We start from the raw sequence: 27,976 nt of genomic DNA, 5'->3' as shown, positions 1-27,976 counted from the left end.
TAATCAGTTTAATCCAATTGATATCATACTGGATATCATTAAATGTTGGAATGATGATGACTGATTCACTGTTCTCATGCTGAATCAACCTTTACAGGTAATGATAAAATTGCAAAGTCTAAATATAGCGGTGTAATATGTAATACTAATGAAATAATGGTTCAAGTAACATTAAAAAGTCCATTACACATGAAAAATTTACCTGACAAATGAGCTTTTGATCAAAATATCATATTGCTTAGTGAAGAGTGGGAACCCTGTCTACAATTCTCCTCAGCTCTAACGATCCATTTAGACTCAGTTAGTTCATTGCTTGGTTTCAGACTCACGAAGATCCACTGAAGCAGCTGCAGCAGGCAGCTTTTTCCAGTGTAAAAAACATATTTGAGAACAGTCTCTTAAAGATGCAGCAGACTACACAAATTATATTGTTTTATTCCAACACAGAGCATCACACTTAATGTAGACAGGAATACATACATCACACATAAATGTATTATCATCACATTGTTTTCCACTGTTTTAAATAGTATTGGACTCAACCATGGCTTTTAAAGTGCACACATCTATATGACAGAAAACACACACAGCAACAAATGAAAAGCTGATGCAAATGTAACTTCATCTTTCCTGTCTCACTCTGAACGATATAGCTACTCTGACAACTGCTTTCAGTATCCTGATTATGTAACTACAGCTAAGCAGATTGTGAAAAAAGCAATAGAAAATTAATATAAAGCTGGAGACATAAACTGTTGTTGGGGTAAATACATTTGCTTGCCAAGTTTGTCTTTTTCACAGTGCATGGAACAAAATTATTTCAGGATAGTGTATAATTTTCCCAAGTGAACCAATTTCATAATTTCTCAATAGTAAGAAAAGTTTTAGGGTTTGTGTTTTAGCTATGGGAAGTGTTTGATCACTACAGTTTGGAAAACAAGTTATTTCGCTTGTGATTTAAAAGGAAGCTTCTTTTTTGAAACACTATTAAGTTGTCATATAAATTACTTGTAAGGATAAATTAGATCTGTTTTTGAGAAAAGAAGGTGGTTTTATAGGGGTTTCACAACTCAAGGATAAATATATTAATATTGTATGTATATTGTAACTGTTGTACAGGATACCAGAAGCCGTTAGCTTTCAGGCACTGGTCATTATGTCCGGTGGCAGCATTTCTCTGTGTGGATCAAGCAAACAAAAAAACTGTGATTTATTACAACTTTACTTTCCTTTGTTGGTATCATGTGATTTCTCCTGGTTTGGAAAACAGTGAATGGATTTTGAAACTTGAACTTGAAAATAAAGCTGGACATATACAATTATAGAAAACTGTGACATATACAAATATATTGTGTTTTGCTTCACTACATTAACTATTTTTTAAGTTAAAGTTAATATTTACTTTACTGGTTTAACCGAAAACAGAAATCCATGTCAGGGTATTTATCAGCTAATGCATAAATATGACCTAAACTATGATCACATTTTCAAGCATGTCCTAAAACTGGATAAACGAAATCCGATTAGTCAAACAATGTTTGTATGTGAAGCAAGTATTTCAACCTGTGCCTTCTGTAACTGGTGTCACTCAGTTTTGCAGCAATAACCTCAGCTAAAATGTTTCCTGCATGAATACCCTGCTTCAGGTCCTTCCACAGCATGTCTTTATGATTATGGTCATGATTTTGTGTTTGCTATCCCAAAACATTTCTTCTGCTTTAATCATTATTTGGTAGATTGACTTGTGTGTTTAATGTCATCTTGCTGCACCATCCACTTTCTTTTGAGCTTTTATTTTCCTGTAGAATTTGAATGTCCTATTCAATTTATGGATCCATTAATGATGCCAACACATCCCGGTCCACCAGAGGAGCAAGTGGCAGCATGTTGTTCAGGGAGATTGTTGTTCATCCAAGTTATCAGTTGAAACCAGGTGTTTACAGTACATACACTGTTTAAAAAGACGTATAACCTTTTTTCTCACTGACATTAAATCAGACTAAACATGTCCTGTTTTAGAATTTTTTAAATGATTTCTATTGCTAAATGCCAGAATAATGAGAGAAATAATTTTCCTTTTTCAAAGTCAGACGTTTACATTGACTAAGATCACTATGCCTTTAAACAATTTGGAAAAACCTATATGATGATGTCATGGCTTTAGAAGCTTCTGAGTTAATTGGAGGCACACAGGTGGATGTATTTTTAGGGCACACCTCAAACACATTGCTTCTTTTTGTGACATAATTTTAAAATCAAAAGAAGTCAGCAAGGATATCAGGAAGGGAATCGTGGAACTCCACAAGTTTGGTTCAACCTTGGGTACAATTTCCATATGCCTGAAGGTGCCATGTTCATCTGTTCAAACTATTATACGCAAGTAAAAACACCATGGGACTGTAAAGCCATTATACCGCTCAGAAAGGAGATGGGTTCTGTGTCTCAGAGATGAATGTGCTTTGGTACGAAATGTGCATATCAAACCTAAAACAAAAGCAAGAAAACTTGTGAAGAGGCTGCGTGAAGCTACTAAGAGAGAATCATTATCCACAGTGAAACGAGTCCTGTAAACATTTTAAAAAATGGAACTGATCCAAAACAGGAAAAGTTTAGTCTAATTTAATGTCAGACAGTGAGAAAAAAAAAAAAGGTCTTTTTAAACAGTGTATTTAAACATCTGGTTTCAACTGTATACTTTAACCACCAAGGTAAAACATTAAGAAAGTTAACATCAAATGTGTTTATATTCTGTGTTGAACCATACAAAAATCTAATTTTATTGCACAAAGTTTGATGGATAAGGAGTTACATATCTACCGAAGCTGAGTCATTTGGATTTTGCTTAATTAACCCGTTGCTCTGTTATCTTGAGGTAATGAAAAAATAATCTTGTTATCATGAAAAACAAAGTTGTTATCCCGAAATAAGTAAATAATTATCCCGCTATCATGTGTTAAAGGCACAAAAAAACAAAAACAAAACAGCATCTATAGCCATTCTCGGATGCTTCTGCCATATATATGATTTGTTTGTCATATTTGTTTTAATATATTCCCTCTATTAAGTTTATGTTTAAAATCTGATTACATTTTACATCATATTTATGCAGAAATAGAAAACATTTTATGGGTCACACAATTTAAAGCACCAATCTACTGTAATAAAGGGTTTATTAACAATTCCTAACATTAAATTAATTTCTATGTCAAGCCTGAATGTATCGAATGAATGACAAATTTGATACATTCACCTATAACCAATAAGTGACTTTTGAAAAAAAGAGACAGCACTGAAATCAGGTACACATTGACATATAGTTATGAAATATGGATTAGTCATATTGCCTGATAAAAATGATTTTAGCTGTTCATATTCGACCAATATTTGCCATGAAAGCTAAAGATAGCAAGTGGCGTTTCAGGTATTGTTGCTTGTTCTACAAAGCCACTAAAATCTGGTTACACAATATGTACAGTTTAAACTTTGTCTTGATTGTGCACATTTATTTTGTCAAATCAGTGTCAAAATCAGACAGTGTTTGCTTTATAAGGTTCACAGTGTTGTCATGCAATCATGGCAATGTAGAAAAGAGGTAGAAGTGAACAAATATTAGGTGAAATGCTCTTTCAGTGCCTGTTAAGTCTGCTCCAGTGTGAAGGTAGACTGTCACGTGACATTGTACATATTTATCATCTGCATGGAACACACAAAAAAAATCTCTTATCCATTCACAGTCTTCATGTTATACAACAATTTGCCACAAAACTGAAACTGATCAGCAACAACACTGAAAACACCTATAGGTCCCCGTCTGCTGCAAAAACAGCGTGCATATCGAGGCATAGACTCCCCGAGACACTGAAAGTGGCCTGTAGTATCTGCTGCCACAATGTCAGCAGCATATCCATTAAGTCGCGTCAGCTGCAAGCTGGAGCCTATATTGCTGGGATTAATATATTGCATCATACTGACATCTATTCGCCGAGGTAATTGTAGCCCATGCACCTGCCTGTCGACATGACATTACGAAATAAGGGTCAGGTAGACTGACCTGATGACCCTTCCACTTCTCCATGCTCAACTTCTGATGCTATAACCCAGTTGCATAACCAGTATGACTGTACATTTACATAATAGTTTACATTTAGTCTTTTGACAGATTATAAGTTAGGCAAAAAGACATTAAAAGCAAGGTGCCAGGAGAAGAAATCTTTTAGTTTTGTGACACACAAGTGCCAGACAGGAAAAGCTGCTGGGTTTCCAGATTTAGGTACCTTGTTCCGACAATATGGGACCAGTGGGGTGAAGAGGTTTGAAAAAGCAAACCTCTGAAGCAGAGCACAGTAGGCAAGAGAAATTATAGGTGATGAGGGTGACAGATATGGGTGTTAAGGTAGCAGGGTGGTGTTAACCGTTCTGTATGCAAGAGTCAGACCGTTAAACAGTTTCATAACAAGATAATCAATGTTATCAGTGGCCTGTCAGGGGTTTTAATGTTGTGGCTGAACAGTGTAGACAGAAACAGTGAAATAGCAATTCAGTGTGTGTCACCTTCAAGTTGCTATGAATGACAGCAATCTTCATCGTCAGGTTTAACAACAGCGTTCAGCTTTTTGTCCACAGAATCCACTGTGTGAACCACAGTGGATTCTGTGGATTCTGTCTTGCTGCTCTCGTAATGTTGTTTTTGGCAGCAACAGAAAGCAGCTGTATACAGAGAAAATCTCTGAAAAGCTACTGCGTACTAAACACTAAAGTAAAAAAAAAAAGACTCTTCCCCTGATTGGGGAAATAAGCAAATGTTTGCAGACATATTCAGCACGTATCAGCTTACAAGATAATTTCATTATCATTATTATTTACAACTAGTTTCTGCCATAAACAATACAACAAAAGTTATCAGTTATTGCAGGTCTAAAAGAAATTCATGAGGAAGAATGTTTTGCAATAAACCAGCATAACTCTTCACGAACCCAAAGCCATACACATACAAACAAGACAGTTTTCAGAGGCAGTTGAACCCGAGCATTTGCAGTAGCTACATTTTCCAAAAGGTTTCTATCTGTGCTCAAGGCCACTCTCTGATGTCTTTGGTTAAATGAGGATGATCATGTTGAAAATAATTGTATGAAATTCACTGTTTGTTTCCCACGCTACCTAGGGTGTCCCAATTCCATACTTTAAACTAACTCCACCACACTACTGCTAATGTTTACAGGGAGACAGGTAGGAAGGTACTTGGTGTGTCATCGCTAGATAAAAGTTGACAAGGAGACTTAGTGGTGGAAAAACAGAAAAAGAGGTTAGCTAAGAACAAGTTGGACATTAGGAGGACTGAAGAGAGTAGAAAGGCAGTTGGTCCTGATGACATACCTGTGGAGGTATGGAAGTGTCTAGGAAAGGTGGCAGTAGAGTTTCCGACTAGTTTGTTTAACAAGATCTTGGAGAGTGAGAAGATGCCCGAGGACTGGAGGAGAAGTGTACTGTTGTCCGTTTTTAAGAACAAGTGAGATGTGCAGAGCTGTGGTAACTACAGAGGAATAAAGCTGATGATCCAAACAATGAAGTTGTGGGAAAGAGTAGTGGAAGCTCGGCTAAGGGCAGAGGTGAACATTTGTGAGCAGCAATATGGTTATATGTCTAGAAAGAGTCCGACAGATGCCGTATTTGCTTTGAGGATGCTGATGGAGAAGTTCAGAGAAGGTCATAGGGAGTTTCATTGTGTCTTTGTAGATTTAAAGGAAGCGTGGAACGGTGAGGTTACAGGGAGCAGAGGTGAAGAAGGTGCAGGACTTTAAGTACTTAGGGTCAACGGTATCAGCGAGAATGAAAGGAAAGGTGTTCAAGACGGTGTTGAGACCAGAGATTTTGTTCAACTTAGACACAATGGCACTGAAGAAAAGACAGGAGGCAGAGCTGGAGGTAGCAGAGCTTAAGATATTGAGGTTTTCTTTGGGAGTGACGAGGATGGACAGGATCAGGAATAAGTACATCAGAGAGACAGCTCATGTTAGATGTTTCAAAGATAAAATCAGAGAGACCAGATTGAGGTGGTTTGGACATGTTCTCCCAGTGCTTGTGTGGGTTTCCTACAGGTACTTCGGTTTTCTCCCATAGTCCAAAGCCATGAAAGGATGTTAGGTTAATTTGTGACTCTAAATTGCCCATGAGTGTGAATGCTGTCTATCTGCATTGGCCCCTGAAATAGGTTGGCTGTAGAGTATAGGTACAGAGTATAGGTCGCCTGAGTTTTGAAAGCATTCAGCGCTCAAAATGTTATTGTTGCACAGCAGCTTCTGGCATAATTCTTTATGTTTCCAGTTCCTAAAATGATAATAGCCATAGTTTTAAGTTTGATGATTCTATCTATCAATATTGACATATGCCCCAGTAACAGCATTGTGTTTATCTATTTTTAAATTTTATTATAGATTTTTTTATTATACAGACTGAAATAGAAGGGGCCTCAAAGTGGCACCAGCAAAGCATCAGCCAATTACAGGGAGGATGAGAGAAAATAATAATAATAAATGTATGTGTATTCTCTGTATTTTTGCGTAATCAACATCAATGAGTATACAGTATTTACCTGTTGATATTTAGTAATTGTTATGGAACAGGGACACTGATGTGGTCAACTGCAGTGTCAATTTAAAGGCTTCTCAGTAAAGGTTCAATTGTTTAGTGCTACCACCTCCAGTGGTTTCTGAAGGTGGGTTTTAGGATGCATTTCATTCTGGAACAAGGCTGTAACAAAATGTACTGTGAATACTTTCTGATTGCACAGTAATGCCACATGCTCAGTCTGCAATAAAGTGGTGCCACATAGCAGCAATCCATTTGAATTCTCTTTCAGTGTAATAAAAAACATGTGAAATTATAATTTTGCATTTTGTTGTTGATGATGATGATGTTACTGCTGATGTTGCGGATGATGATATTGGTATGTTTTACTGGTTTAATGCAAGTTCTTGAGCTCTATGTTGATCATTCAATTGAGGAAATGTAATTCATTTTGTATTAATATGTATTCAAAATATTTTTTTTAAATTTGTATTAATTTACTCAATGATTTTATTTATTATCATTTTATTGCCATTTCTTTCACGTTTTTATGTTCATGAGCATATTTATGGCAAATTATTAATGAAGAGATTTTCCATTCAGGGACAAAAAGTATCTGTATCGTATTGGTATAGATGAAAAAGTAGCATAAAGTAAGGGTATTGTACGTATCGAAAGGTAAAAAATGTTGGTATTGCCCATCCCTAGCGGTCAGATCAATGCTGGGTGTGGTTACACATAGAACAATGATGCTGCTGTCACAAAGAAAATGGGTTTAAAACTCTAAACCAATAATGCCATGGACATTGGACTTTAAAGTACCAGATTACAGGGCATGCTATGGTGAGGTTATGCATATGCACTCACTGTAAAACCCAACCACACTCTCTCTACAGCTTGCATCTAGCTTACACATAAAACTACTAATTGACTAGATAATCTTAAAACCACACTGGCAGAGTATATCAGCTATATACATTTTATCTATGGGACAAAGTCCACTTACAACAACAGTAAGTTCAAATCAAAACTGGGGAGGTTATTTTTACTGTTACAACTTGTTGAAAATAATTGAATAGCTTGAGAGACTCAGTTCATAAATGTGTGCTGGCAGCTGATACTGTGAGTAAACAAATAATAAACGAATAGAAAAGATAATATCAACCTTATTTTCAACCGACCTGGGTGATGACAAGGGTCATCTGGGGTCTGTTCATTTTCTTGTAATCATGTTCCCAACTTTGACTTCCATAAATTACTCTACACCGACTAAACACATGGGCCAAATAAGTTTATTTAACAGTATTCAATTACTCTGCTGAACTCAGTGGGTCTCATGGTACAACAGACAGTTTTAGACAGATTTTCCCCTTCTGACTTTTATGTTTTTTAGAAACCTCCAATTATAAAAACATCTGAAACTAGAATTATTGCCTTAAATAATGGCCAAACAATCTGTCGTTATCTTTTTAATCATCTCTCCTTCTCCTGTTAGCCCCCTTTCATGCCCGTTGTCTTACATTTCTCCTCATCCTCTTTGTATCTTCGGCTGCCATTGCTGTCATTGCTGCTGAAAAGGGTACCTCCAAATGACTCTTGGCTGGTCAGAGATCACTTCAGGTCGATGCCCTGAGTCTGGGACTGAGCCTTCTCCTTGGCCTTAAAAACAGGAAAGACAACTGACATGATGGCCAACAGGTCAAAGAGGTTAAAAACAAATTAGATAAACTGAAACATCAATTGGTGTCATAGCACCAGCTGGCAAATGGGTCTTTATTATAAGATCCATAGGAATGATGTTTTCTTTTTTCACCAGTAAATAATAGTTATGTTAATGTTCAGAGTGTTCAGATGACATTTGTGTAGTATTTTGAGTAAGTTAAAGTCTTGCCAAGTGTGCTTGGTAATAGATATATATAGTCCGAAACAGCATTAAGTGCATCCAAGTTTCATTTATACATAAGCTGATCTTCTATCTTGTACTTTTATGTGAGTAATATGATATGTGTTATGATCCTGGTCTTTGTCTTCAGTTTGTCTTCAGTGGTGCAGCCAGGAGAGTGGGTCCTGATCAAAACCCTGACACCAGTGGAAGGGCCAGGTAAACTTCGCAATTATTGGGAAGACACAGTTTACACTTTGGTTAAATAAGTTGGCTTTGACATGCCAATTACTGAAGTGAGACCAGAAGTATCTCACTTCTGGTCTCACTTCAGTAATTGCAATACTGTAAAAGGTAAAAAATATGTAAAAGGTATTTTAATGTTGAGACATTTATTTCATAGGGGAAGAGTGAGACAAGTTAAAAGCTAATACTTCTATTGTCTTTCAGGTTTAAAAATATATTCCAAGGTTAAAAGAATCATACATTTAATTCATGTATGTACAATCCATTAAGTATATTGTAACTTATAATGTTTAAAACAGCTGTCTTTTCAGTTATCTCTGTTGGTCTGAGAATGATTGCTCGTCTCTACCCACCATGGGAAATTGCATTTTCCTAATTTTTAGGTATATTTAGAGTGTTTGATAATGTGGAAGGCATTTAATTGGTTTTGTAGAGAAAATAATTGGTGAATCTTACTCATGTTTATATTTAAATTTAGTAAAATGACACATTTAGATTAAAGGCACATAAGTTTCATGCAGTTTCTTAACCTATGTGATATGACCTAGTCAGACTTCGAAAAGGAATGTTGCTAGTATGAAATACATTAGGCAGGCAACCAAAATTCCCCACAGGCCTTGAAAGTAGCATGGATATGTGGGGATGGACCATCCAAGTTTGCCTTCCTCTAACATTCAGCCAATATTACTTAGTTAGATCTTGAATTTTAAGAAGTAGTTCAGACATAACCGAGTTGCAAGTGCATGGTTTCCAACTTACCTTGAGAGAAGGCCGAGGAGGCCTAACTGGTCTAACAGGTTGAGGTGGCTCTACCACTAAATTTGCCTGACATCTGTCCAGGGGTTCTAGGTCATCAGCTACATCAGGGCAACCAATGTATCCTCCACCTTCAAAAACTGAACCCAGATCAATTTCTAGCAAGTTCTGGCTTGTGGGCACATTGGAAGTAGCCAGGTCTTGGTTGGCAGACACATTGCTCATGGCTATGCTGAGACTGTCAGCTGCACTGCTGTTTGTGGTGCTGGTAGTGCACATAGTGGTTTTAATGAGTTCCAGTCCCACAAGGTCTTCTGATGCCACATCACTGTCTGAACTGTCTGAATTGTTACCGATTGGTCTGATAGTGGGCTCTGGTTTCGCAATACATTCATTGTTGTTTGCTTCAGGGAAAATGTCCTTATTCCAGTCAAGCACCTCCTGTTCCTTATGGCTACCTAAATCTAGCAATTCCTGATTTTCAATGCTACTGAGTTGTAGGAAATCTTGGTTATCATTACTTTCTGAAACTAACACTTTCTGATTTTCTTTGCAACTAAAATCCAGTAGTTCTTGATTGCCATGGCTGTCCCAATCCAGCACTTCCTGGTTTTGAGGATGGGACAAATCCACCACTTCTTTGTTACCACAGTCACAAGGTTCGAGTAGTTCCTCATTGTTGATATTGCTATTGAGTTTCACCACTTCCTGGTTATTGTGAGAGAGAACCATAAATTCCTGGTTTTCATGGCTGACTAACTCCCTGTTTTCAAAGGTAGAAGGTTCCAGCACTTCTTGATTTCCGTTGTTATACAAATCTAGCGATTCCTGATGAGCTTGGCTACAATGTTCAAGTACTTCTTGGTTTTCATAAGAATGAGGGTCAAGTACTTCCTGGTTGCTATAGTTGGAGAGTTCTACCTTCTCATTGTTGTCATAGGTGCAAAGGTCCATTGCCTCCTGGTTATCAGGGTCACAGTATTCCAGGACCTCCTGGTTCTCTTCTTCAGGACTGAGCTTAAAGCCATAAGGATCAGAGTCACGAACAATATGGGAGGCTGTGATGTCAAACCTGCAGGGATCCAAGCTCAGCTCATCTATTGGAGAAGAAGAGGGCTCAGGGTTTAAGATCAAATCATTTTCAGCACATTCTGGGCTTAGCTCATCTTCATCTGGGTCTAAGAGGGTATGACTAGAATGTTCTGGACTGAGTTTAAATCCATATGGGTCAAAGGAAGAATGACTGGTTAGCTCGTAGCTCAACTCAAAGCTGAACTCTCTCCTCTGATCTGATTTGTTCTGCAAATCTAGTGAGTTTTGGGGAGTTGCAGGATTTCTGGGAACCTCTTTGATATTGGTAACCAATTCTTCTTCCTGGCTGGTGCTTACAACACAGGAAAGAGTTTGCTTAATCTCATGTTGCCAGTCTGGATCCAACAGGACCTGTTTGTCAGGTTCAGCAACCACCTGAACTGAACAAGAACCCAGACCTAAAGGAAGACAACAACAAGGGGTCAAGGTTGTATAATTATAAACCTTAAAGGGCTGGAGAGCCCAAGAGCAAGAGAATATTGTTATTGACATAACACATATTGATGTCACAAATATATATACACTGACACATTTTAATTACTTATTTAAAACTCTATGAAGAGGAACTTAGTTGCTGTAATATTACTGGAGTAATGTTTCACATATAGTAACAAACTGCAGTAAAACTGCTGTAAAATAGATATTACCTCAATCGAGCCAACTGCATCTCCATATTACATGATTTTCCCCTTTTTACTCTGCACTTATTGTCCAATCTCAAAAAGTAAAGAAAGGTTTTAACAGTCACTGAATTTCCAGCCATTTGATAATTATTTGGAGAGAATGTTTATTGTGAATGCTGTTTGCAAAATTGTTATGGCCACATTGTGCCTAGAGATTTACAGATGCAGGCATTGAAAGTGTTAGAGTCTTACTGTAGCATGGCGTGTAATTTCAGTATAAAGTCTGTAGGTGGCATTCAGCTTATACTCAGCTGAGCTCTGTACAACCCGAGGCCTATTACTTAAGTAAAGTAAAGAAAAAAGAAAGTAAGAAAATCCCATGGTCAGGAATTACTGTACTTCATATCAAGGCAAGAGATACTATATAGTAAAGTTATAGTTATCCTCCGTGCCTCTTAAAAAGTATCTTCTTAGCAATATCTTGTTTTGTAAGGAACATTTTTAATGTTTGAATGTTATTCGGATGTGGTCGCTTTGGTTTGACCTGCCATTTTTTGGAGCTTGGCTGTTTAATTTACTAACACATGCTGTAGATTGCGCTTCGGATCATTCTGTATAAACACCTCGAAATTAGTTTTCATGATTATATTGTTTTATTAATTAACCAAAATTAAACAACACTAAAATACATGTTGGATGCAGGGTAGCGTTGAAAACAAGTGTAACAGTACTAATACTAACTTAGTAACAGCTGACTGAAGGAGAAAACAGCAACAGAGAAAGAAGGCAGAGGTAGTGAATCCATACACAGCACAAATTTTATGAGTTTTCAAAATTTGTGAGATGGAAAGAGACTTAGGTATTTTGACTCTTACAGACCACTTTGTGTTAGTTTCTAATTTTAGTCAGGCGTTCACGCCTCCTTGTTTTAAAAATCAAAGTCGGGCAATGACTTTGAAAACAAGGAGGCATCACTCTTTAGAGAATCAATGTATGTTTGATCCTGTGACTCTTCTGCTATTTGCAGCCTTTTGCAAAAAGGCAATTGGTTTCTTATGCAGATCTAACAATTTTCCACACTGTTGCAAAGTTGTTTTTTATGACAAATAACATAATTTTGCACACACGCACGTGTATTGTGCATTCAATTATGTAAAATTAAACAGCAGTGGTAGGGGGTTGTGGTAGTTAAGCTACCTCCAGTATTTTCAACTCTTCCACTAAATTTATCTTCCAAAATTAAATAAAACATTTTAAAACTCCATGAACATGACCAAGTGATACATTACTGAAATAAGAACGAATGCTTCCTCATAAATGAAGGTGGACAGTGGTCAATCGTTTTTATGAGCCAGGCTGCAGATTGCTGAGATCACCTGGGTCTCTCAGCAGTCTGGCAGTCTTCAAACAAAAAATACCATGTAGTTCATTTTTGAAAGTGAATTTCCAACTTGGCTAGAACTGGTATTGTCAACTGACTGGTCAGCTGGAATGCGGCCAACTCCTGTGCAAGGTCATTCTAAAGTAAATGCTAAATGTTCTGCACTTGCTTCCAGTAAATCTTTGCAGTAGACCAAATATATGCAGAATAATTAGGATCGCATGAAAACAGCCTATGATAAATAAAAACTTTAGGAACTAATCTTAGTCAGCGAATCCAAGTAATTCAGGTAACATTTAACAGTTACAATGGTTATGGTTTAAAACATGAAAGTGCCTTCTGGCCCACCGAAGCATGCGCTCTGCCAGCTCGCCACCTTACCACTGCTATATACCCCTATCCATACGTCTGAGGTGAAATGCAGAACTTCATTCCAAAACCATGCCTCAGTGGGATGTAATATAAACATCAACTACGTTCCCCACAAATGGAATTTCCGTTTGCAGTTTAGTTGCATTTGAACCTTTTATTTGACAGAGTGACGCAATTTTGACCAATTACAATAATTTCTACGACCCATAATGCTAGAGACAGACTCTATCAGAGCCACATCATCAAAGTCAAGCCAAACACGGAACTATAAGCTGTATAATAGATCAGATTTAAATCTAGTTTTCCCCAAGAGGCTGTTTATGCATCCTCAGACAGTAGGATTAAGTACTGTGGACTGAGGAAGTGACTTTGCCACATGTGGTAGCTAAAAGGAGAATTGCAGGTTGGATTTTATGAGCCTGGGTTAAAACACACTGCTTTCTTGATGCAATGCCACAAACAGAGTAACACTGCAAGCATGATGTAGTGAAATAGTATAACACTTTGAATGTCTATACATTTTAAACAATGATGAATGTTTGTAGGTTTTTTTTTTTATCAACAAAGTTAAAGAATGCAATTTGACACTTTTACCCAAAGTGACCCACAGCACAAGTCGTACACATGGGACAATGTGGAATTTGGTGTGTTAGCATGGAACAAATCAACATGTGAAACCAGGAATCAAACCAGTGCTGCACTTACTGAACCTATTACTAAACCCTGATTTACAGTAAGGTAGCATCTAATATTACTGTCACAGTCTTCAGAAAGACATAACTGTTGCTTTGATTTTCAAAAAGAAAATCATATGCAGACTAGGTAAAATTCTAGATCCCCTCCCTCTCTCCTGGTCTTTCTTCCTCCTCTTATCTGGTCTTAAAATGAGAAGTGGGGCTTTTATTTCTGTAATGTAAGCTGGCCCTTAGCTGTGCCTCACATTCAACAATAACGATACTGTCCTTGAAAAGAGCTTAACTTGGGTTTATACTGTACTGTAATTCTTGGGTGTTTAATGAAGGTTCACTTTCCTTTCGTCTTTCTTTATCTTACTCACTGTAAAACTGAACACAAATAACAATAACAATAGAATAACTCACATCTTATAGGCACAATTTAACTTTTTGACTCTCAACAGCAATGATAATCACCACAATTTACCCCCCTAGCTCTTAATTAAGGATTTTCTATCTCTAATTTGAGGCAAAAATAATAATGCAGCAACTATTTCAACAACCTCCAAATAATATCCAAGGCAACAACGCAAAAAAAAAAATTAGCAGCAGGCCTCTACCATGCTTCAGTAACTCTGAGGGGAAATTCAAGCTCTAAAAGCTACTCCTGCTAGGAGTAGGACTAGAAGGGGGCACTACGGTACACAAAACTTAATGCATAAACCTGTGTAAAGGTTTTTAGCAGTTGTAAACACACTCAAACAGAGAGCCGAACAATAATAATAATAATTATTGAAGAATGGGAGCAGGAAATGCAGCCTCACTGATACAAGCAACAGAAAGTATCATTTGAACAAGTGTAATATTTGAAAAGTGCCACTGTATTTAATTAGAAATCACCTTGCTCCAGTTCCACCGTTGCTTCAGTTGTAGGTTCTCCAGCTAATGATCCCAGACTTTGTTCTTCAATGTCAGAGGGGGGGGAAACAGCACAAGGATCCAGCTCATATACATTAGGGTCGGATTCCACAGAATATTGACCATAGGACCTCCAGCCTTGGATGGGATCCGGTCCTAGCTCCTCTGGGGAGCTCTGTATGGGTTTAAATCCCAGAGAATCATCCATCACAGCCACAGCATCCAGGTCCTCACGGCTGTAACTGATCTCTATGTCACTGTCTTCTTCTGGGAATTCAGACTCAAAGCACTGCGTTCCTGTTGACGCTTTGTTTTCAGCACAGGACAGATTTGCATCCACATCATCGCAGACATTTCCTGACCCCTCATCAGTACCAGTGTTCACCTCTGGAAACAAAACGTCTGCTGCAAAGGGGTTGCTACCTTTGAAAGGGTCTGAAGTAAATCCATCTGGTAAAAAGACAAGTTAACAAAAACCTAGTGGTTACTGGTTTAAATGGAATATCTGTTATAATTTTTTATATACACTGAATTATTATTATTAGCTGTATTTAGTAACCATTCATCCACATACTCAGTGCTAAAGTGGCTCTATTCAGAGTTTGTAAATCTTTAACAATCTACTCCGTATAATGTACAATATGATGCACTGAACTGTAAAATACAGTAAATAAACATACACGCCCCTGCTGTATGAAAACATTTAGAATTTTTACAAGTTTACATAGTTTACATTTATTGTGGAAAATAAAACACCAGTGCACTCAGTCCAACAGAAAGGTGTTCCTATGTTTTCCAGCAAAAACATTGTCACATAAAGTACTTTAATCATTTTCCCAGTACACATAATTACTCACCAGAAGAGTCAGTGTTAGCAAACAGGTCTTCATTGAAAAGATCGTCTGCGGATAAAGTGAAAAAGTCTTTGTAAAAAACTATATGTACATACCGACCGAGAGGTGGTAAGACAGAAAAAATAGGGGGGGCAAATAGTTGGTTGATCTGTCAGCATCAACAATGACATTATCAATTTCCAAAAAATAAACATGCATACAATGAAAAACAAACAAATATATATTTTTGTAAATATAACATGCATAATATTTGCTTTGAAAAAGACAAGACAAATTTGATGCCACTCAGATCCTGTATAAAATTTGGAAAGACGTGCACTAGGATCCGTTGTGTAATTGCCGAGAAATATGGCTTTGTGTGGATGTTTGCAGAGCCCACTCATGAGGTATGTCTCTATGTTACAGACGATACATACGATCAGTGTGACAGTGGGCAAAAGGGTCTGCTTGGTAGAAGTCCAGCTGGCTTATAGGGTTGGGTTTAATGTTAAATTCTGTCTTCTCTCTCTCCGTTTCCTTTTCATCGATCTCTCTCTCCTCTGGGTCGTCCTCTATATCCGATCTGTCCATCTGTGAAACATAACAATAACGTGTTTGCATTTGAAACCAAATATTTTCAAAAGAACTGACCAATCCTGAAACTAAAAAAAAAGAAAAACATTGTTATAAATAGATACAATTGTATTCTTATGAACATCTAAGGTGGTTTATTATTTCTTTTGTCACAGTAGGATTTTGCAGCAGTTCCAAACAGACAGATTATCCCTGCAAAGGATGGTTTTCAACTATTTATTATTTGTTTATGAATATTTGGATTTAAAAAGCATAGATAAGTGGTAAAATTGTAAATGGTAGATAAAGACACTGCATGTCATAAACATGCTATTAGCCTATTAATACACGTTTTATTATTTTCAAAAAGGTTTTTAATTTGAGTTTAAAACCACTCTACACATCTAGATCTGCCCCTGTTGGTAATGAGAGGTGTTCTGTGGAAAAGAAGCTACCTTTGGTGAACTGGTGTCGCTGTTGTCTGCTTCTTCTCTGGTATGGGCCAGATTATTGCAGAAAGTTGAGCTGCTGGCCCTCTGAGCCAAAGAGAGAGAATTGTAACATAAAATATTTTTTTATAATATTCAGTGAGACAAAAGAAAATGGAACTTGTTTAATTACAGTGTCAAAGAAGTGAGTTATTTGCAATTTGTTTTCTCCATAAATGAGTTATGCAATTTCATCTGATCTTTATCAAAGTCACAAACTGGATAAAAACAAATAATCATGATCTTTGATTGAACACAGCCATTAATAATACAAAGCAATTGTGGAAAAACTGTGTTTAAGTAACCGACTGAACCACCTTCGGCTACAATAACCATAAGCAAGTGCTTACTCTGCACAACATTCAGTTGGGATATTGGACCATTTTCTTATCGATCTGCTTCAGCTCAGCCATATTCTTAGGACGTTTGCTGTAAATGATTCTCTTGAGGCCACTCCAATGCAAATTTTGTGTCTCCAAAGTTATTCCGTAATAGATTTGGTTCAATGGTTGGGTTTATTGTTCTGCTGCATCATCCACTTCATCTATGCTTAAGCTTGTTAACTGTGACATTATCCTGTAGTATACACTGTGTCATGATCCTAGTCCTGGACTTCTGAATTTGTTCTCTAGCTGCTCTGCCCCATGATCTACTTACTCCAACACCCTGTCCTGTGTCATTCTTACACCTGTTCCTTCTCTTGCATTTGACTCTGGTTCTCTAGATTTAGTTCCAGTTTCTGATTCTTATTTTGTAGTTCCCCTGTTTCCACTTTCTGTCCTGTAGTCATTTCAGGAATTCCACACACTTCATCAGACCTAATTCCGTGCCCCTGCCTATTTAATACCCCAGCTAGAGTAACTTGCTGCCAAATTATTATCGTCTTATTTCTGAAAACCCCAGCTCCTCTGCGCTGCCTGGCTCCTGTTCTCTGGATGCCGTCTCTCGTTTTGGTCTGAGGTTTGGTTTATTTCTCCTTCTGGCTCACGTTTATGGTTTATTGTTTATATCTGTTCCTAGTCCTTTTCGGAATGTGAGCTAGTGATGGAAGAATCAAGGCTTTATTATTAAGCAAAGTTAAAGGCTTTAGAACCTAAGGTTCTTTTGAATATTAGCCTTTACATGTATTTTCTCAGCCAGTTACAAATATAGAAATTGCAACACCAGTCAGGTAGGTACCGTACATGCATTTATTTTATGGTTTTGACTCCAGTGTCCCTTGAGTGACATCGGAAGCCTTCTATTTCCTTTGACCTTTGACTCCAGTGACATCAACTTCCACTCTGCGCCCATGACATTTGCTTTTTTTTTTTAATTTAAATTGCCTTTTTCAAATTGTTTTTAATAATAAAATAAATAAAATAATAAAAAATATACACTCACTAAGCACACTTATCCTCATAGAGTAGGTACCCATGTGGAGTTTTCATACTGGATGACAATCCAATACCTCATACACTCTGCATGATATCATTTTAGGTTGTTAATTTTCAATTATTGAAAAAATACAAATTTAAGAAGATGAGAAGTCCTTCTTGTCTGTTCTCACTGACACAGACCATGAAATATATGTACACCAACCACCATTCCAAAGACACACAGACAGAGAGACAGAGCACACACAGACATCAGCTCTACCTCTTCCCGTCTTATGTTACATGAGCGTCTTTTTTTATATTGTGCTTGCAGTCTAGTACTGAACAAGATATCCCTCCCCATACATTCTCACTACATTAACTCATTTTGAATTCTTTTTTATTTACATTTATTATATATTTAATAAAAAAAGAAATAACTTATTGTCGGCTCCTATGGTTCAACTATCCAGACTGCGATATGTTTGTGTAGCAGACACTAACCCCCAACCTAAATACAAAGAGATGGAGATTCAGAGGCCTGGAGATGTTCTGAAGGACTGAAGTACTTGGACAACGGCACATAAATTCTCATTGAGGATGGCCGTAAGGAATGTCTGTGAGTGATTCATACCCTAAGCAGGCCTCTCCTTTTCTCTTCATTCCCATCCATACTCCTCTCATGCAGACCTCTCGTCTCCACTGTTACTTTATTTTGTGTCCATTTGACCATAAAACGTAACTAAAATGGCTTTTTGCTGTCTGGGATCAATCTGCTTTTTCTATTTGTTGAAGGCCCAGAACAGGTTATGTGTATAATAAAAAAACATAAAAAAAAAAAATTCTAAAGCATTTTCATCTTCATCGATACAAACACAAAGACCGCCTTTACATTCGGAGGACTGGACTCTTTAAAGGGCAGACATCATTTTTCTGTGTATGAAAAATGAACAAAACTAAATAGTCTTACATGCACGACTTTTAATGTAATTACAGACAAGGATAAGGTTTTCTGTATGAGGCCCGTTTCAGATGATGAACAGTACATTATTTCATGGCCCCAAACTAAACTATATGGCTTACCATAAGGCCCATAATGTGCAGATTCACATGAGCCAAGCATAAAGGGAATACTTTTCAATGGTACCTGCTTAATATTAGGCGAATACTGCATGGTTGCAATGGTTTAAGCCTGGTTTTCCTTCTTTTTTTAGATGCTTTTGAGAGCTGCAGCTAGATAAGAGTAAACAACAGCCTGTAGTTAAAGCAAGGAGAAGTCTTGTTCGTATCAAAGCAACCATCCGAAATTAGTTGTTCAGGCAAGACGTAATCTTTTTTTCATACCAACACAAACATCACAATCTACTATCGCTCTCTAAACCATATTCACACAAAACACAGGTCACAAAAACACATTTTGTTAAACCTGAAAACAACTTTCAGTAAAAACATTATTTACAAATCACAAAACTAATCAGACACATTTTACAAATCACATTCTGTCATCCTTATTGAGAAAATTGAGATCACAGTCATATGCAAAAGTTAGTACCCAATAAGAGATCTTAGTATTAGGCAAACACAATCTCTGATAAACTATTTCATACTGTATAGCTTTTTTCACCATGCCATTATTAAGTTAACAAAAATGAAGCCAAATAGAAAAAATAAATAACACGCGGATTATACCAAGTACCGTCTTACAGCCCAGTTAAGATTTGAGAGGGGAAGTTGCAGCCAGGTGCTGCTAATCATCATTTACTTTGATTCATTGAGCAGAACTCTATGAAAGCAGAAGTTGTGGCAGTTTGCTGGTCTGGAGCATTCAGGTGTGGGTGACACGATGCCAATGGGTCACACAATGGAAAGACATGTCTTTTTCAAAAGGTTATAAAACCACTTTCAATAAGCATCTGAACAAAACACAAGACTTCTATTACAACATCCTATGGTCAGATGAGGCCAAACACAGCATTTCAGCAAAAACTATTTATACTTGTTGTCAAACACGACAATGGAAGGGTGATGATTTGGGCTTATGTTGCTGTGGTCCTGGTCACCTTGCAGCCATTGAGTCAACCATGAACTCCTCTGTATACCAGAGGAATCTACAGGCAAATGTGAGGCCATCTGTCTGAAAGCTAATGCTTTCTCAAAACTGGGTCATGCAACAAGACAATGATCAAGAGGACACCAGTAAATCTACATAAGAATGACTGAAAATTTAAAACAATCAAGGTTTTGGAATGACCAGACCTTAACTAAAATGCTGTGCTGAGACCTTCAGGGACTGTGCATAAGCAAATGCCTTAAAATGTCAAAGAACAATGTGAGAGAGTGATAACATCACACAGGAAACAATTACTTTGAATTATTGCTGCTAAAGGTGGATCTACAAGCTATTGAATCATTGGGGGGTTCAGTATTGCCCACGTTTTTTCCTTTTGGCTTCAATTTGTTAAATAACTAATGCGACAATGAAAAGCATTACATGTACATATTTGTCGGAAGTTGCATTTCCCTAATACTAAGACCCGGTATAATTAGATGGTTTTTATGTTTTTACACAAAAACAAAGGGGTGATAATTTTTGCATATGACTGTATAATTTTATTTCATATTAAAAAATGTTATGGGAACAGAAGATCATTATTTTCTTAAACTTGTATTTTGTAATTCTTTGATCTAAACTTACATCATGATCATTCAAAAGGAGAATATTATGAATTATAACTAAGAAAAGTGCGCTTTTTAAATATTTTATTAATTTTTTTGTGGTGGAACCTCCCCAAAGGGCGAAAAAAGGTTTCATTCTTGAACAAAGGTGTCAGCCAGAAGTGGTGATGTCATGGGGGCAGGAGTGGATGTCAATGGCATGGGGTCAGTGATGTCATTGGGGTCAAAGGTGGAAGTCAAAAAGCTGTCACTGACATCACTACTTGGATGAAAGGAAGACGTTCTAGGCTCCGTAGCCAGACCTTTAATACAACACAACATCAGCATAAACATAGGCTCATCAGTGATTATCCCGCACAAGTCTGCTAGAAATCTGGTGGCCATCACTGACAACCAGCTAAGCTTTACCATATCTCCTCTGTCTCTAGGGCAGGGGTCTCCAACCTTTTTTCCCATGAGAGCTACTTTTACAAAATGAAAGTGGCCAAGGGCTACTCATGTTATGTAACATTTATTCTCGTAGCTTATTTCAACCCAAACAAACAGATAAGTGGTTTCCCTGAACCTTTACGAAATGTTGGTGTCCACAACTCACATTTCGCAATAAAACAAATCACAAAAAAAAATTATATATTTTTGCATTTAGTTCATGCAGATTTGCCCTCTACAGCATCAGATAGAGCAGACCCTACCTTTCTAAATATTCTGCAGTGCCCTGCTGATGGGGCTACTGGGGTACACAATCAAACCCCTCCATCTCATTTCTGATGACCCAAAAAAGACTTATGACACACCAAATCTCCCAATCTCTACACCTACTTCCTGTAGCTGCCCGCATGAGGTTCAAATCTTTGACTCTTGCCTACAGCGTGGTCAACTCAACAGCAGCCGCCTACCTGAACTCCCTCAACCAGATCAATCCCTCCCACTCACTATGCTCTGCTCTACAATGCCAGTGTCCCCTGCCAATGTACAATGTCTGTTGTCCCTATAGCAGAGATGCTTTGGATAAAAGCATCTGTAAAATGACTAAGTCTAAATATATATGTAATAGTAACAGTAAAAAGCCTATGTTAATGCAGATAGACATACTGCATAGATTACCAGATGGCAACTGGCCTATGTCCCAACTGTAAACATAGTATGAGGTAATTTCACATTCTCTATAGAGCAGAATCTTTACACGCCACACACTTTGAGTTTCTCTGCTGACTGACAGCTGGCTGGCACCAGGTCAGTCCTCACAACCAAATCAGCTCTAATTGTTGAGTGTGAGATGGTCTTTTACCTGGTTTGATTTAAGCATGCATTTTACTTGAAATCTCCCACTGTGTGTTGCGTAAAACCATAACACCGGAAAATTTAACAAGCTGAATTCTCACGTACCACAGCCTCAAGTGTTGATACCAAGCTGACTCAGGGTTTTACATTCAGAGGTACAGTTTGCAAATTCCTTAATGTGTGAACTACACTGAATATGATGGACTGTTACACTTTCCCAGTTTCTTTAGTCTGCAAACCGAGGGTGACATTAATCAAGTTATTAGCGGGTTAATGCTAACAGTGTAGCTGTGCGAAAGAGATGACAGTGGTTTACCATTATCAGGTCAGCATAGGCAGGCAGTGATTGGCTCCTTCCCCAAGGTCTCACAGGAAGTGGATCATCTTCAGTGGTATCTGCAGGAGATGTCGATTCCTCCAGCTGACTTTCTGGAGTGACTGCACCCCCTGACAAAGAACACAGTGTGTGCTCCTCCTACAGAGATGAGCAGAGTGAAGAGTCGGGACATTTAGTCTTTAAAGTAACTAAAGAACTTACACTTTTTTTTTTGAAAGAGGAGCCAAATTAGAAGTTAAAAGATCAAGATCCAGACTTGCTAAAAAAATGCTACTCCTTTCTAACTATATTAAGATTAAACTGTTTCATTCATTCAGTAGAAGTCAGAAGTCTTTGTTATAAATTAAAAGCAGTAGATAATTACAATATGACAGCTCTCAATGAATGAGCATCTTATCAGAGCACCCTCCTTCCTCATATGCAGCAAGAGTCAAGTGCGTTTGAATGGCAGTGGTGTCTCCCCCCTCGACACTGACACGCTTTGTCCCAGCCAATTCTGCCCAACCCAAAGGTTTGTTTGTTCCAAAAATTATTTTAAACCAACCACTGTGAATGAATGCACATTTCATATAGAGTACACCTACAGCTGCTTCATAAAGTATTCACACCCCTCTACTTTTTGCATATACTGTTAAATCATTAGGCACAAAAAAGAGAATTTAATTGAAGAAAATACAATAAACTGCATTTTCCCTATAAAACTACACACAAGTTCCCGTGACGACAAAGTAAAAACATACTGAAAACTAAAAAACTCCAGAACTTGTTAGACATAATTTAGAAAGGAAGAGTATATAAGCCTCCGCGATTCACATTGGATATCAGGACAAAAGCCAAGACATGAAGCTCTATAGACCTCTATGATCACATTCTGTGGTGAGGAATAGCTCATGGTGAGGGTACAGAACTTCATATAGTTCTGAGTGTTTCCAAGAGCCCAGTGGCCTCAATAATTGTAAAAAGAAAATTGAAACGATCAGTGCTCACTTCTGGAGTTGGCCATCCAGCCAAACGGAGTAACATGACAAAAATATACGTTCAGGGGCATAAGTAGAGACTACTCAGAAATGTAAGAATGATAATTACATCACAAAACATGTCTCAAAGATTCTTCTACTTCCACTTTACCAATCCTGGGTTGTGTGTATTTTTCATTCAAATGTATTTACGATGCAGTAAAATGTGCAAAAAGTGAAGTATACTTTTCAAAGCAAGTGTATACAGTATGAACAGACATAACTTCTGGCACCTGCAGGATTTCCTCATACGATTGCCTAATGGAATCTTGCAGAGGTGTGTTCCTCTCTCCAGCCTCCTCCACCTTACTCTTGGCCTGTTTCACTTCCTCTCTGAGCTTCCTCAGCCTCCATCTGGCTCTGGCAAGTTCTCGCTCATACTCCTCCACTTGGCTCTCCTTGTGCATCTCCTCTGCCTGTAGAGACAGGATCTGGCAAGAGTCCAGTTAAGGGAGTTAATAGTTTACACCAAGGCCTGTTGATGACAAATAATGTTCTCAGTACAAAGAACAGATTTGAGTAAATCTACTCCATTTCTTTCTTGTATGTCGTATGTTGATGTTTATATATCTGCTACACTAAGCCAGGATGGAATACGTTGATGAAGGCGACCTGGGGAAAAGTAAGATGAGAAGAGAAAAATGGCAGCAGGTAATGAAATTCCTACCTGCTGACTCTCTTCATAGCAGAGCTGTCTGGTTGTCTTTATTTGCTGTACCAGCGTTTCTTTGTGGTTTTCTAATTTAACCAGAGTCTCCTCTAGCTCCTTGCGGTCCGACTGCTGCTCTTGCAGTTCCAAGTTCTCCACCGTCAGTGCATTCTCCAGCTCCTACAACCACACAGTTTTAGATAAAGAATTTATAAGAACTCATTTTATGCTTGTAGATGTACAACCATAGAGGAACAGGTGAGAAATGTCCTTTCACTATGTAATGCTCCATCACAGAAACATATTCCACATTTGGCTTAACATGGGATCAACAACATCCTGACAGAACATCGTTGATGACACACTGCTCATGATGACAACTCGTGTTTCATCCAGAGTCTCCATTAGGCATTTTAATCTATAGAAGCCCAGCACAGCTGTTTGGACACCTTTTCTCCAAGACTGGAAGCAGGAAAAAGGAAAAGAGGTCTACTTCATTTTTTTTTTGTATCTTATACTTTCGTTACTGCTACACTCAGTGTGTCACGATCCCTTTCTGAGTACCCTGATCCATCACCATTTTCTCACCTTTTTTACATCATTTTACTTCCTGTTCACCACTTCCAGTTTTTCCTGGAGATCTCTGTCACCTCACCAACACTCTTTGGTTAATCACGCTATTTCCTAGCACAGTTTTGATCTCCTATAACCTCTTTTTCACCCACTTCCAACTTGTCATGCAACTCTCCAGCCAGGTATTTACTTCAGATGAACCTCTCTTTATTTTTGCGTGCCTACCTGACCCTGCCTGATCCACCTCTTGTCTGCTTGTTGCAGTTTAACCTGTTACCTGAACTTTATTCTACTCAAACTGATTATTTTGCCTCTGATCTGACCTGGCCTGATTTCCACTGCTCTGTAAGCCACCTGTTTTCTCGACTTTAGATTTAGAATATGGAAATTGCATACTTGACTTTGAAAATTTTATTGTGGACTCTTAAACCCTGTCAAACCTCACCTGTCTTTTCTCCAGTCAGCTATTTTAATCTTGCTAACTTCCTATGGAGTGCTCGTATTTTCTCTGGTCACCACCATCTTGCTTTCCCATCATCCACTCCTCCACACTGGCAATTGTCAACACTCGTCCACATCACCCAGGGCTCCATGTCATTTTAATTTCCCTCTGAGAGTTGAGACCTAAATTACTGTATTTGTTCAAACACTCACTTCTCTCTTGTGCCTAATGACCTTTGTGCATCAACCTGTCTGGATTAATCTCCAACCTCATCACTATTCACCATATGTCTTTATAATACATTTATTACTTGCACAACTCTCTTGTCTGAATTTCTGTCTGAGGTCAGAATCTAAACTGTCACAAAGTGAAAATTGAAATATGTTTACATGGGGGGCCTGGAAATATGGAGTTAAATGTTTACTGCCAATGACCATACCAATGGCAGTTTTGTTGTTTCTGGAACAGGCCAGTACCATATCAGGTGGAATGCTTCATGCCATGCAAATGAGAGGCAACATTGTAAAGTGCTTTGTATAAAAATGCTATGTAAGCAGAGCATTTACCATTTAAATGGCTGTACACTGTACAAACCCAAATAAAAGACCACATAAATATGATATACAAATAAAACTTTTTACTCTGACAGGGTTGTGTTTAAAGTTACTTTTCAATGAAAACATGCAACAATACATTTTTCAATGAAAACATGCAACACATAAAAAGAGTAGTTTCTTGTTGCATAAACAACTGGTGGAGCACAGAAATATTTAAACATAAACAAAAATGAATGAAGAAACAAAACAGGGGAAAGGGAAAACACTGAACAAGTATATTCTTTGCAGTTGAAAACAAAGAGCAAAGAACACATTTTGTCTAATAATTTCAAATTCAGAAATTTCAGCACCCTGAATTTTTCCGTGCTGCATAATTCGGTAAAACTGCAGAATCTGCCTTTAGGTCATGATCACTACAGCGTATCTTATTTCTTTTTTTTACTGAAATAAGAAATTAAATGAGAACAAACTATTGCATCTGGTTAATTCAGGCTTGTGCTTAGCACATGAATCTACATGTGTATCTGACTGCATGAAGCATCATGACATCATATAAGTGCATCATGGGAAATGCAGTGATGGACGCGTGCCTATTTTGAAACACTATGCATGTGCACACACATACACACACAATATCAATGCTTACATTTACAGCCTCAAAGAAATGTGACATCAACACAAAACACACACACACACCAGCGCTAGATGCTGCGGTCTTCTTACTCTAATCTCGGCTGCCTTGGCGAGGACTCTCTCATCTGTTTCCACAATGTCTGCGTCCCTGGGAGACGACCAGCAGAGAAGACAGGAGTGTTTAAAAATGGAGGAGATGGAGCACTCATTCTTCCAGTCTTCTTTGCCTCCTCCATGCCTTCCTTCCCATGATCCATCAATTTTTTCCTGCTGCCCTGCCGACTCCTCCATTGCTGCTCTTGCTATCTGTCGCTACACTGCAGAGGAGGCGGAGCTGCTCGTGTGAACGCGCGCGTGTGGTGTGTGCGTGTGTGTGTCCATGGTGATCAGTGCATTCAGGCAGAATGCACCAATGTGAAAATGGAAAAAGGGGGGTGGGGAATGAGTCAAACGGAGACTGGAAGTAGTAGAAGAGTAGGAGTATGTATTTTCTCTCCTTTAGTCTTCTCCATTCATGCCTTCTCCCCTCCCTTTCTTTCCATCCACCATCAAGCCTGGTGCTCATACATGTCCACCTCCTCTTCTGTGTCCTCTTCCCAATCCACTGCAGTAAGCATCACATACACACACAGTGGAAGCAATGACTGAGCCACTCATTACCCACCTAAAACACATTTTTTTGAAAATAATAATTAATTCCATTCGCTGAGCTGGTCAGATGTGTGGCATTGGGAGAAAGCAATTCCAATAAACATTTACAGTTTGAGTCATGCGTTCAGGCAAAGCCCACCAACATCTACATCTCTCCAAAACGATTCAAACTCCATTAAGGAAGACAAATACCCATATAAAATAATATTAATATATGATAAAATACCATCCATTACGTGTAATAAAAAATGGTAGAAAGATTTAGCTGTTACTCCTAATGCACATATCTGGATACAAATTAGCTAAACATAATACAGTATAATAATCTAAAAAGAGTTCACTTAACAGGGCAAAAATTTTTCAATTGTGTCTATAAACAGAACTATGTATGAAATGCTGAAAAAGTTATTAAGATACAAGTTTGCATTATGTGGCCCTGTATATTCATCAATACATGTAGAAGAGACATTATAAAAACATAGTCCTTCTGCCTGGTCTGCTGCATCCCACTTTCCTACACTCTTATTGTGAGACTCTTTGCTTTTGCTTTTCTTGATGCTAATCACCGTGTGTTCAAATAGTCATGATTAAGCAAATCAACCATATTCCAACCTTAAAATCATCAGAGTATCAGCCAGATGATAAGTCACTTCCTTGATTCATTAAATGACTGTATCTGCACAAAGTGTAAACATGAGACATGTCCAAGTAGACATTCAATTCACAATGCAACTTTGTTATACAGTAGCTCGAAGCACTGTTGCACCAAAACAAGATCCAAACAGTTTTCTGTAAAATAACATATTGTTTTATTTGATTTTGACCCACTGGAGCCCAGCTCCTGCTACTGTTTTGTTCTGTAATTTTTTCCAGAAAACTGACCATTCATCAGACACACCTGTACATCTAATGCAATCCCATACAGCAGCTCTGCCATTTCTACTTTCACAAGATTATAATTTCTCAGTTTTTATATCGAAAAGTGATAATTCTAGATGCCTTTATTATTAAGGTCATTGTGGGTGGTGGAGTCATACTGGCATTAAGTGGAGGTTCTAGTTTCTTTAAAAAAGTATTCATAATACCTAAATGTAATGTAATAATAATAATACCTAAATGTAATGTAAATGAAATGGCATGTTTTTTAAAAGTGTTAGATCAATTGTGGCCTGTGACCATAATTATTTACAGAAATCAGCTAAGACATGTTTTCTCTTAGTGAGAAATTTCTAAACACTTGAAGAGCATGTTCATATAATTAAATATAATTAACATGTAACATAATTAAAAAGGCTATAGTAGTTTTTTGATATGCTGAGATTTGCCTCTAGCTGGTAGACCTCTCAAGATGCTCATCTTCAAAAATGCCAGAAGAGGGTGCTCAAAGTACAGGGAAAGCAACAT

At 37.8% G+C, this 27,976-nt stretch overlaps 1 protein-coding gene across 3 annotated transcripts; it reads right to left on the bottom strand.

Annotated features, from left to right (window-relative positions):
• Positions 1-415: 415 nt before the first annotated feature.
• Positions 416-26,306, bottom strand: LOC137098245 (uncharacterized). 3 transcript variants are annotated; one of them, XM_067474284.1, is made up of 10 exons: positions 25,985-26,306; positions 23,735-23,896; positions 23,301-23,498; positions 22,031-22,189; positions 16,370-16,450; positions 15,779-15,932; positions 15,366-15,410; positions 14,491-14,958; positions 9,452-10,938; positions 416-8,223 (listed from the first exon to the last, which is right to left on the bottom strand). In XM_067474284.1, the coding sequence occupies exons 1-10, from the start codon at positions 26,210-26,212 to the stop codon at positions 8,176-8,178; spliced, it is 3,030 nt and encodes a 1,009-aa protein (XP_067330385.1). In that variant the 5' UTR covers positions 26,213-26,306; the 3' UTR covers positions 416-8,175. The 3 variants fall into 3 exon arrangements, with proteins under 3 accessions (XP_067330385.1, XP_067330386.1, XP_067330387.1); XM_067474285.1 differs by having other exon boundaries at positions 26,012-26,305; XM_067474286.1 differs by lacking the exon at positions 25,985-26,306 and having other exon boundaries at positions 23,301-23,542; positions 23,735-23,867.
• Positions 26,307-27,976: the final 1,670 nt, after the last annotated feature.

The sequence above is a fragment of the Channa argus genome, chromosome 14 (genome assembly GCF_033026475.1).
Source record: "Channa argus isolate prfri chromosome 14, Channa argus male v1.0, whole genome shotgun sequence".
In the NCBI taxonomy this organism is placed as follows: Eukaryota; Metazoa; Chordata; class Actinopteri; order Anabantiformes; family Channidae; genus Channa; species Channa argus.
This window is presented reverse-complemented; position numbering and strand designations above follow the sequence as displayed.

What these genes read in the sequence shown, in the direction of transcription:
- LOC137098245 (XM_067474284.1), bottom strand. Translation starts at nt 26,212, where the DNA reads ATGGAGGAGTCGGCAGGGCAGCAGGAAAAAATTGATGGATCATGGGAA. An exon ending in GCTATGAAGAGAGTCAGCAG is followed by an intron (nt 23,499 to 23,734) that starts GTAGGAATTTCA and finishes GACTCTTGCCAG; the next exon opens with ATCCTGTCTCTACAGGCAGA. An exon ending in CCTATGCTGACCTGATAATG is followed by an intron (nt 16,451 to 22,030) that starts GTAAACCACTGT and finishes TCTTTGGCTCAG; the next exon opens with AGGGCCAGCAGCTCAACTTT.